This window comes from Rhea americana, unplaced genomic scaffold (assembly GCF_003343005.1).
Source record: "Rhea americana isolate MKP2758 unplaced genomic scaffold, rheAme1 scaffold_484, whole genome shotgun sequence".
NCBI lineage: Eukaryota > Metazoa > Chordata > Aves > Rheiformes > Rheidae > Rhea > Rhea americana.
This window is the reverse complement of record NW_028186628.1, coordinates 92280-103770: the sequence shown is the minus strand read 5'-3', so window position 1 is coordinate 103770 and position 11491 is coordinate 92280. Positions and strand designations below refer to the sequence as shown.

Genomic DNA, 11491 nt, shown 5'->3' with positions numbered 1-11491 from the left:
ATCCCAGGGGCTCCCACTTTCCCGCATCCCACCAGGACACATGGACATCCCCATCCCAGGGGATCCCACCCCCCCACATCCCACCAGGATACACGGACATCCCCATCCCAGGGGCTCCCACCCCCCCACATCCCGCCCGGACACACGGACATCCCCATCCCTGAGGACTGCCCAGCTACTAGCTCTGCCCCAAGCCCATCTCGCAGCCAGACCCGCCCCCCCCCCGCCCAGGGTCAGCCGGCGAGGGGAGACCGGGCGCAACGGGGCAAAACCCCGGAAAAGGCGTGCGGAAGAGGCCGAGGAGGAAGGAGAGGGGGGCGAGGAGAGGGAGGAGAGCGGAGCGCGGAGGCTCCCTCCCGGCGCAGCCGCGAGCCCCGGGGGCCTCCTTGCGGCAGACGCCGACACTCGGGCTCCGGCTCCCTTCGGCCGCTCCTGGGAAGCCGGCTGCTCACGCTGCGGGATGAAGGCAGAAAACTGAGCCGTGAAAAAAAAAAAAAGCAGGGCAGCGGGGACAGGCAGCCTGCCCCARTTAGCATCCCTTAATTAGCAGCCACCGGTCCCGGCGCAGCCTTAGCTCTCCCTGCCAGCGGACGGTGCAGAGCGCCGGAGGAGAACACCCAGCCGGGCTTTCTGCAGGGAGGGACGGACGGGGAAAGGCAGGATGGATGCGGAGAGGTGGCCCGGGGCTCCGGACCTGACGCGCTCAGCGGCTCCCTGACCCCATCCCCGGGGCGGAGGGACGACGCGCCGGGATCAGGCGCAGCAGAGGTGCCCCCCACCCCGGCTCGCTGCTTTGCTGGGACCTCCGCAACGCCGACGGCGTTGCCCGGCCTGCCCTCTGTGTGGGAGCACGAGGAGGAGGAGGAGGAGGAGGAGGAGGAAGGAGCACGGCCCAGATCCACCTCCGCGCTGCCTGCAGCGCCGGAGACCTGCAGAGCACCGGGGCTGCGCGCCGGCCCTGTCGCTTAACGGCATTTCCATCCCGAGCCGCGGGAACCAGACAGGATGTCTGGGCGCAGATTAGCTGGAAAGCCGATCCCTCCGGATCCGGAGCGCCGGAGCCGAGCCGGGGCGCCGGCCGCCCTGAAGGGCTGGGGATGGGCGCGCGTGGCCCCCGGAGCCTCCGGTGGCCTTTGCCAGCAGAGGGGACTGTTGCTCGGCTCTCGGGAGCCAGCGCCGGGCCCTCGCCAGGGCTCCGGGGGGGCCGTCGGCTCTTTTCCCCGTTGCACGGGACGAGGACAGAGCAGGGACCCTCCCCGGAGGGGAAGACCACCGTCTCACCGGGAGAGGAAGAGCTGGTGAAAAGTCTCAATCCAAAYGCTTTTTTTCCTGGCTCTTTTGTTCGCAGAAATCCCCAAGGTTTGATTTTTACATGCCAACTCTCTCCCCTCCCCCTGCAAAGAAATCAGCTGGAAGAAAATAACCCCCCCCCCAAAGTCCCCCCCCCCGAGGCGGTTCGTGACCCCTCCGTGAGAGACCTGCCCCGGGCGGGCGAAGGCTCTGAGCAAAACCGAGCGTTCGGCCGGCGGCTGCCAAGTTTCCCGGGCCGTCGGCGAGACCCGGGGCGACGTGCGGCCGTGCCGCGAGATCCCAGCGGGCTCCCGGCTCCGCTCGAGCAACATCTGGAAGGAGAGAGATTTGCAGCTGGAGGCAGCTGGCAGGAGCGCCGCGGGGAGAGGAAGGGGCTCAGCCGGGAACGCCGACCTCCGCGGCCCCCCGTCCCCTGCCCCAGGCAAGGCAGCTCTGCCACCACCCCCCCCCCACCGGGAATGGGACTTCTGCCCTCGGAAATGTCCCGAAAGGGTCGCGCYGAGCGCCGGCGCGATTCCCACGGCCGTCCCCAGAGCGGCCTTGGGCTGCTGAGCGCGCTCCGTCTCTTTGGGGGGCTTCTCCCGTCGGGATTTGAGCCGTCGAGGGGACCCGAGCAAGGCAGCAGCGGCGTTGAGCAGCTCGCCCTCCCCCAGCGCTCGCAAACCACGGCAGCTTCGCTGGGGAAACTGAGGCACAGCGAGGTGCCCCCCCCGGCCTCCCCCTGGGCTCATCCCATCTCCCCCGTGCGTCCTTCCTCCTCCGTCCTGCCCCCCGCAGCCTGTTGCTGGGGAAATCTGGCACGTCCACAGCCCATCCCCGCCTGAAAATTGCCAGACCTTTCCCAGCGATTCCCCCCTCTCCCGGGCGGGAGGGGGGGACCCGGCGGAGGCTCGGGGGTGCCGGAGGGCTCGCGCGAGTCAGCAGTCGCTCCCGGTGCTTAAAGAGCTCAAGTGCACAGAGTAGTCGAGATGGTGCAAAACAGACCCTAGGGAGGGGGGCTGGGGGGTGTGAAGCCAGGATGCAGGGCAGGATGCGTGCGGGCTGCGAGCATCCTGGCCACGGAAGAGTTAACCCCCACTTCTCCGCCTGGGTCTCGGGGCCTCCCCCTCGCCCGGCGTGGAGTATGAATAGCTCCGCGCTGCTCCTCTCCCAGCCACTCGCTCCCGCGCCTGCCTTTCCTCTCCCTCCCCTTCCCGCGCCGGCGGCCAGCGCGTTTCGGGCAGCGCTCCGGGCAGCGCCGATGCTGAGCATGGAGGGCTTCCTGGGCACCAGAGCCCTGGGCGAGGAGTCCCTCCAGATGTGGGAYCTCAACAAGCGCCTCGAGGCTTACCTGGCCCGCGTGAAGTTCCTGGAAGAGGAGAACGAGGTGCTGAGAGCCGAGATCCAGAGCGCCAAGGGCAGCCCAGGCGAGGACTCGTGGAGGACCAAGTACGAGGAGGAGCTACGAGCCCTGCGGGCCACGCTGGACGATGCCTTCAGGGAGAAGTGCTCGGTGGAGATGGCCCGGGACAACCTCTACGAGGAGATCCAGTACGTGAAAAGCAGGTGCCAGAAGGAGCAAGCAGCTCGGGAGGAAGCCAAGAAGCAGCTGTCCATGAGCAAGAAGGAGCTGGAAGAGGAGAGGAGAGCTCAAATCTGGCTGAAGGAGAGAGCCCTGCAGCTGGAGAAGGAGGTGGAAGCCTTGCTGGAGGTGCACGAGGAGGAGAAAGCAGGCCTGGACCATGAGATCGCCAGCTTCTCACAGAGCTTGGAGAGCTTCCGCTGCGTGCCGGTGGCTTTCCAGCCTGTGGAGGTAGAGGACTACTCCAAGAGACTCTCGGAGATCTGGAAGGGGGCTGTGGAGACCTACAAGACGGAGGTGTCCCAGCTGGAGAGCTCCCTCTGCCAAGCCAAGGAGAACCTCTGGAAAGCGGTGGAAGACAACCAGCAGAGCCAGCTGCAGCTGCAGCACCTGGAGAAGGACCTGGCGGGGCTCAAAGCGCGGAAGGACATGCTGGAGGAAAGCCTGTCRCGGCAGTGGCAGGAGCAGCGAGGGGAGGCCGAGAAGTTCCAGGTGGGTGAGGGCAGGACGGGAGAGCCACCAGAGCAGGGTGGGCGCCCCGTCTCGGGGAAGGCTGGGTGGCAGCCGGGGGCGGGGGGAGGACGCCTGGGAGCCCAGGAGGGTGCTCAGGGAAATCAAATCCCTGGAGGAAGAGCCCCGGGCAGCTGAGCAGCCGCTCGGGACGAGCTGCAGCTGGAGACGAGGCAGGGGGCGGGAGGAAGAGCAGCTTGGCGACATCCTTGGCCCCCGTACAAGAGGGACCCGAGGGGGCACCGCYGCAGGGGATCCCCTCCGAGCCAGCACATCCTCCCCTGCGCTCCAAACTGGGTTTTCAGGCTTTTCCCCCCGGCATYGGCGGGTTTTCCCGGGGGAAACGGCAGCTCCTTGCAGCTGCTGGGAGCCGGGACCGGGGTCAAGCCAGCGGGGAAGCTTAAAGGAAGGGCGAACTCCGGCCGGCTTCGCTGCAGCTGCGGCCGGACAGCTGCAAAAATAATTCAGCGGAGGAGGCCGCGGGGGGGGGGGGGGAGGGCGGCGAAGGGGCTGGAAATGCCGGGACCGGCCGGGCCGCTCCGCCGGGGGCAGCCCGGACCGCAAGCGGCGCGGGGAAGGGGTCCCTCTTTGTTCCAGGTCCCGGAGCCAGGCGCGGGCGACGCGGGGCCCGAAACCCGCCCCTTTCCCACGCCGGCGGGGCACTTGGGCTCCCGCAGCCCAGCCGGCCTCTCCGTTCCTCCTCTGGCTCGCGTGCTCCCTCCGCCCTCTCCCCGCGCGGTCCCCCTGCCCAGCCCACGCGCCCCCAGCACCCTTCTCCCTGCAGCATCCCACGGGACGCTCGGGGACCCGGGGAAGCGAGATGCTCCCGGGCAAGCGCGTCCTTCCCCCGGCGCCAGCGATTCGGAAGGAGGCGCGTGTGGGAGCCGAGCCACGGCCAGCTCGCCCGCACCCTCCGGCTCCCGCAGCAGGAAGGGGGACCAAGCCATCACTTCCCATGCAACCGGAGGGCGAGGACGGGGAGGAAGAGCGCCCGCGGGGAGGGAGGAATATGCCACCAGCGAGAGTGTTTCGTGCCGCGTGCCGGCTCCGGCGGGGACGCGGGCRGGCGGCCGAGCAGCCCTGACCTCGCCGCCCCGCCGTGCTCGCTGCCCGCAGCTGGCGCTCGAGGCCCTGGAGCAGGAGAAGCAGGCCCTGCGGGTGCAGATCGCCCAGGTGCTGGAGGACCGGCAGCAGCTCATGCACCTGAAGATGTCCCTGAGCCTGGAAGTGGCGACCTACAGGTGAGGTCCCCGGACCGGACGGGGGGGCCACCACGGGCCCCTCTCCCAGCCCGGCCCTTCCAGATGGCCCCGGACAAAGGCAGCCTGGGAGAGGACAGGGGGGACAATTAGCATGAGAATAGGGGCTGTCCCCGGCGAAGGGGCCTCCCCGGCAGAGCATGATGTCACCCGGCGCGGGCGCTAATCCCGGGGCCGGGGRGGATGGGATGAGAGCCCCGGCGAGGGGGAAGCTCCTTTGCAAAGGGCTGCAATTCCCTGGGGAAGGGGCTCTCCCGGCCCCGCAGCCCRTTGGGTGCCCCGCGCCGAGGCTGGGCTGCACGCGAGGCTGCCGCAGCAACGCGGAGCGAAACCGCCCGCTGCCCCTCCGTGCCTCAGTTTACCTGCAAAGCAAGGGAGATCTAGCCCGGGGGCGGCTCTTGCATGAGCGCTCACGCCACCACCATGCAACCCCCGGGCAACCCCGTGCGCCTCTCCTTCCAGGACGCTGCTGGAGGCGGAAAGCACCCGGCTGCAGATGCCCGCCGGGGAGTACAAGCTGGCCAACGGCTTGCGAGGTAAGAGAGCGGCGGCCAGCGCGGGTCGCGGCCCGGCGTACGCGGGGTTCGGGCTTCCCGGCGCGGCCGGCACCGACGCTGCAAGGGTTAAGGGGATGAGGCTGAATATAGACACGAGTGTTTTCCCGGCAGCGACGGCTCTGCCGCGATAGGAAGGTGCTAACAGCGGCCGCGGGGCTCCCGGGTCCGCCTGGAGCTGGCCCTCCAGACACCTCCGCAGCAGAGCCGATAAGGCTGGGCAGGAGGAGGGGTGGCCCCGGCTTTATCTGCTTCTCCACCTCTTTTTTCCCTTTTTTTTTTTTTTTTAATCCTCCCATGCACAGGGAGGCCAAGAAGGGCTGGAGCAACCCCGCACACCCCGCAGGGACCTCAGGCTGCCCTAAAAGCCCTCTGCGCATTTCTTCGTGCCTTCTGCTTTTCTCCCCTTGACCTTGCTCGGACGCTGGTGCTTCCCCAGGCTCGTGCCCGGCTTCCCCGTCCTGTCGGGCTCCCGGCACCATCCTCGGCGTTGTCTGGCCCGGGGAAGCCGGCTCCGCGGGCAGAGCACCATTGCTGCACGGTGCAGATCCTCCCCGAGCTTGCCAGGGGATGCTGTGGCTCAGCAGCACTCCGGGGAGGAATTTCCCGGTTTCCACAAAAGGGCTGTTTAAAAACAGGAACAGGGGACATGGGTCAGCAGGCAGCAGAAGGCACAGAGGTGTCGCAGGGAGCCGGCAGCCCCCAACCCGAGCAACCTAGGGTCCCTCCAGCCTCCCCAGAAGTCCCATGAGGTTCAGCAGCATCAGGCCCATTTGCTGAGCACCAGGTTGGMTCCTCCAAGGAGCCCCATTTCTTGGGACCTCATCCCTCACATGAGCATGCCCCAAAATACCCCCAGGTTCATGCAGTGCTCCCAGGGGTACCTTCCCCGGTGCACAGTTGTCCCAGCTGCGCCTCGTTTCTGCTTGGAGTTTGGCTGGCACGAACCTGCGGTGCTGGGCTCTTTCCCTCTGTGCCCTCGAGGGCAGAGGACAACCTAACCCCGGCTCTTCCCATTGCCGTTGCAGACGTCAAGCTGGAAATGAGCAGCAGCAAGCTCCAGCCTTCGACGCCCGAGAGCAGGCGCCTGCTCTCCTGGGACCACCGGATGAGCCCCTCCATCTTCCCCAAGGCTGAGGCGAAGATGCAGCTAGCGAAAACCCAAAGCGACTCCCTCAAGGCCCTGACCCCCAAARGCAAGAGCCCAGTCACCAGGGAATTCCAGAAAATCAACTCAGTCCTCCAGTCCCCAGTGCTGAAGGCTGCTGGCGCCGCCAGGGACCACGGCGCTGCCGGCCGCTCCRTGCCGAGCCCGGTGCCGCCCAGCACAGAGCTCCCAGCTGCCAGCATGGAGGCAGCAGCTGGTCCCAGCTCCCAGGAGCAACCCAAGTCCCTGAGCCCTACAGTCCCATTGGGGCCAGAGCCAAGCAAGGAGAACAAACAACCTCACGAAGAAACCACAGATGAGACCCAAGACCTCAGTGAGGAGCCACCTGGGAAGTCACCCACCCCACAGTTGCTGTACCCTGACCAGCTGGTCACTGAAGCATTGCAAGATGCTCTCAAGGAGGTGAGAGACGATGTTCAGCCCAAAGAGGAGCCCATTCTCAGGGCTGAAAGAGCTACAGAGGGATACAGTGTAGGGAATGCGCCTGAGCTCCCCGGCTGGACAGCAGCTGATCATCCCACGGAGGAGGTTAACACTGCTGAGGTTGCCAGTTTTGAAACCCTCTTGGAAGAGAGGGCTGGAGAAGACATGCACGAGCAACCAGACATGGAGAGCACTGCTCAGTGGGATGGAGCAACGTCCCATCAGGAGCTAGGACCATCCAGCAAGCAGGAGGAAGAAAGCACACCTGATTTTCTTGTTGCTGCACAGAGTGAAATAGAAACTCAAGAGGAAATGAGATCTTTGGAGGAGGAAGGAAGCAAAGAAGAAGAGATGCCAACATTGCTGAGCCCAGGGGAAAGCAGGGAACCAGAATTTGTGCACAACACTGCAGAGAGCCTGCTGGGCAAAGACACACTTGCTTCATCCCAGACTGATGATGAGCACTGGGAAGGCAGCTCAGGTCATCCCAGCCAGGCGGCTGCCATGGGGGGAGGCCTGGAGGAGCCAGAGCAAGGAGAAGATGACGTGGAGGCTGTGAGCACAGAGGCGTTGCACCTCTCGGAGGATGAGGAGAGACGGGAACCCTGGAGCCCTTCTAGGGAAGAAGAAGGGTGTGATTTCCCGGGAGAAACGAAGGAAGTGCAAGAAGAGGAGTCCCTACAGAGGGAAATCCAAGCCACTCATGCTTGCCCCATGGAAAGTCACCCAGTTTTGCCTGGGGAAAGCCACCTAGAAGAGGATCTTGTTGAGAGAAAGCAGGAAAGTTTGGGGCAGCAGGAAATGCCTCTGTGTGAGACAGATCCTGCTACAGATGAAGAAAGGAGGGAAGAGATATGCCCAGAACATGAGCCCTCAAACATCGAAGAGAGCATCTCAGCAGAAGAAGCTTCATCAAAGGATGAAGAAGACACAATGGGAGAGGAGACTGCAGATAGAGCAAGAGATAGCAAGGGAGAAATGGGAGAGCCAAGAGAGGAGGCTTTAGAAGGAGAGGACCTCAGGACTGAAGGGAAGCCACTGGGACATGATGACCTGAGGCAGGAGGAAGTTATCTTGGATGTGCCAGGGGATCTGCAGGAAAATGGCTTTGAAGATGACATTCTGGAGGAGGAGGACCTGGAGACTCTGCCAAGGGAGGAAGTCCTGGGCAGTGGAGACGATGACAACTACCAAAAGCACTGTCCAGAGGACTGGGAAATGAAGGGGGAAGAGGACATAGAAGAGTCTCCAGGGACAGAAGATRCCAACATCACATCCCAAGAGCCAGCCTGGGCAGGTGACATCCTCACAAGCACAGAGGTACCAGAAACTGAGGARATAGAGGGCATTTCACCTGCAGAAATAGAAGAAATGGGAAAAGATGATGAAGACACCACTGGAAGCAACTTGATGAGCCATCAGGAGCAAATGCTACATGAAACGGAGCAGGAGGCTGAGCCTGCCCTGGGGCTGGTGAGAGAAGTGCAGGAGGGCCACGAGGACCAGTCCGCCCAGGTGCCCAGGGACGAGGAGCTGGTCRCGGCTCCAGAGGCATCATGGGAGGTAGAGACGAGGGCTGAAGATGAGCTCGCTTCAGAGCCCGATGAGTTGGAGAAGGCCAGCACAATCTCAGCGGCATTTCAGCAGGCTCCAGGYGACTATGCAGAAAGCGATGAGTCCCAGGAGGAGGTTGCTCAGAGAGCGGAAGAGCTGGGGCAGGAGCYGGGCACAGCCAAGACCATTCAGCTGGAGGACACCCTGCCGGACAGCACGCCTCTGCACCTCTACGAAGGGGAGATGCTGGCTGCGATGGCAGCCAGCCCAAACCCTCTGGCTACTGAAGATGCTACAGAGCCAGCTTTGGGATCTGAAATTGCTCTGGAGGAAGAAGGAGAGCTGGAGGGGAGCCACACGCCAACAACTCCCTTAGAAGAGAGCCACGAAGAGGAGGAGGCAGGGATGGAGCCAGCCCCTGCAGCAGAGCATGCTGAGGAAGAGGAAGGTTATTTCATGGTTTCTGCTCCCAACCAAGAGGCACCCAGCTCAGAGGAAGCCGAGATTTCAGAGGACTTCGAAGAAATTAAAGTYGAAGCAGCTGATGCCAGCAAAGATGATCTAAAAGCTCCCAGAGAAACATCTCCAGCACCAGGAGATGAAGAGCACTTTGAAGCATTTGTTGGTGAAGCAGATGAAGGCATACAAATGCCRACAGAAGAATGTGAGATGCCAAAAGCTGAGGATTTTACTGCCGAGGAAGATGAAGCCGTGCCCACGGCAGAGCCGAGCTCGCCCCCGGGCGAGGGGCGCTTTGCAGGAATCGCCGACGAGCCAGAGCGGGGCGCAGAAAGCCCTGACGCAGACCCCAGAGCACGTGAGGGACAAGGGCCTTCGGAGGGATTCGCTGCCGAGCCGGACGAGGAGGTCGGCAGCGCGATCGAACCGGAGCACGRCAAGAGCGGAGGTGCAGAGTTTCCAAGCCACGATTGCCCCGGGCAGCTGGGGGCGGAGGAGACTCTCCCGGGGCAGGAGGACGAGTCCGGTGCAGCTGAGCTCACCCCTCCTGGAGGGCTCCAAGTGCAGATGGATCCACCTGGAGAGGCCACCCCAGAGGAGAGCGCATTGGTCATGCAGCCATCTCTGGCTCCAGAAGATGAAACACTGGACGGCGACAGCCTTTCCTTGCCCGAGGCGGTGCAGACCTCAGATGATGACCCACCTCCTCCAAGCTCCTCGCAGGAGGCCAGTGACCAAGGGGGCAGCGACCCTGGACACGATGGTTTTGCAGGGACAACTCAAGACAACGTGGATGGGCTTGATCTCCCTGCGAAAATGCCGGTGGACGTCATGAAAGACTCGGATATTTTGGAAATAGTAGAGCAAGCCCTGGAGTTCAACCAGGAGCTGATGCTGGGAGCAAGGCTGGCTGAGGCTGAGCAGCAGGCTCCTGGTGCAACTGAGCCGACACGTCCACCACATGAGCTGGGGGAAGACGATGGAGACTCCTCACCTGTGTCCTCCAGCGAGGAGGAGCCCACGGTCCACGAGACAACGGCAGCCACCGCAYCGAGCACCAAGGAGCCAGCAACATCTGGGGTCATCCGGGCTGAGCACCAGGAGCTGAACGGGCTGCACAGCGAGGCCAGCCTGGAGGACCTGGTCGAATTCCCCGAGGAGCTGCCGAACGGCATCGCCGGGGCGCAGCCGGCCACGCGCCAGGACGGGCGCGTGGAGCAGGAGCAATTCGGGAAGGTGCCAGTCGCGCAGGAGCTCCCGGGTGAGGAAGCGGAGCCGGCAGCCACCTCTGCAGTGGTACCACCACCTCCGGAAGAGCTGGGATACGGAGAAGCCCCCGCCGGCATAAATCCCACGCAAGGCGTGCCGCTGCTCGGGAAGCACGTCGGGGCCGAGAGCRCGTCCGCGGCGTCCGCCCTGGGGGACGAGCTGCTCCGCCTCGCTCCCAGCCAGCCGCCGCGGTGCCAGCTCAAGGACGAGCAGGAATCGTGGTCCTCGGAGGACGAGTGACGGCGCCGGGGGGACCCGAGCCCGGAGCGACGGAGGGGCGTTTCAGCGCCCTGCACGCTCGCCCGTAGCCTGTCCCCTCTCGACAGTCGGACGCCTCACCTCGCCTATTCGCCCACGTAACGCTTCTCCGTTTCTTAATGATTTCTTAACACRTTTGTGTGGATTTGTCTTTTTAAACACAGGCGGGTGGAAGCCCGGTAGAAGGTAGCGAAGCGGAGCAAGGAGCCGGATGCAGCCAAGGAGGGATGCGCCAGCCCGGCCCTGCTTCGGCGAGGCGTCCGAGCTGATCCTCGCCCCTGGGCAAGAGGGTTTCACACCGGTTTTAAGAGCAAACACGAATCAGGCTGTTTTTCCCCTACACCGCATGGTTGTTCTGGCCTCTCGACCCCACTGCTCGTTGCAATATTTAATTTAAGCCCTCTGTCTCCACTTTCCCTGCATTTTCCCCTTTTTCATTCACCCTAAAGCACTTGACGAGCACCCAGCAGTTTGTGCAAATCTGCCGCCCGGGGAGGCCCGCGACGTCCCCAAGCCCCTCGCCGACGGCACGGCCGTGCCACGTCCCCCGGCAGCGAGGACGTCCGCGGCCGCCGGTGCCCCGCTCCCGGCTCCGGGGACGCTGGCACGTCGGAGCCCGGCCCCGACCCGCCGCTTCCACYGCCGCCCCCGGCGCGCAGCCGCTCAGCCGCGCGGGATGCGTTCGCTACCTTGCCACTAATTTAATAAAGCATCGTCCTCCCACTCGAAGCCCGCTGCAGCCCAGGCTTCCTCCTTTCCTGGGACGGGGTTGGGGGGGGGGGACGCGGCCAGGCCCTGCGCTTTCCCCCCCGGGGAACGCCGAGGGTTGCATTGCAACGGGAACAGCTTTGCTATCGCCCCTGCCAACGCCGGCAGTGGGGCCGGCGGAGCGGGGGGGGTCCCCGGGGGCAGGGAGGGACGGACGCCAGCCCGCGCGCTGCCAGCGCCTCTCGGCAATGAGACAGCAGAAATCGGCCGCTATTTCCGCCCGGGCTGGGCAGGCTGCCCGAGGGGCAGCGCGCGGCCGCCGAGCCCCGGCGCTGCCGGCTGCCGGCTGCGGCACGGCTGGGGATCCCCGCGAAGCCGCTCGCTCCGGCTTCGCCCCCGCGCCCCTTCGCGCAGCGGGGCGGAGGGCAGCGCCCAGCCCCGCTTTATTTAACCCAGC

At 64.6% G+C, this 11491-nt stretch overlaps 1 protein-coding gene across 1 annotated transcript; it reads left to right on the top strand.

Moving 5' to 3' along the window:
- Nucleotides 1–2454: 2454 nt before the first annotated feature.
- On the top strand, nucleotides 2455–11055 carry NES (nestin). Its single transcript, XM_085317019.1, has 4 exons — nucleotides 2455–3364; nucleotides 4499–4623; nucleotides 5104–5177; nucleotides 6224–11055. The coding sequence occupies exons 1-4, from the start codon at nucleotides 2552–2554 to the stop codon at nucleotides 10306–10308; spliced, it is 5097 nt and encodes a 1698-aa protein (XP_085173145.1). The 5' UTR covers nucleotides 2455–2551; the 3' UTR covers nucleotides 10309–11055.
- Nucleotides 11056–11491: the final 436 nt, after the last annotated feature.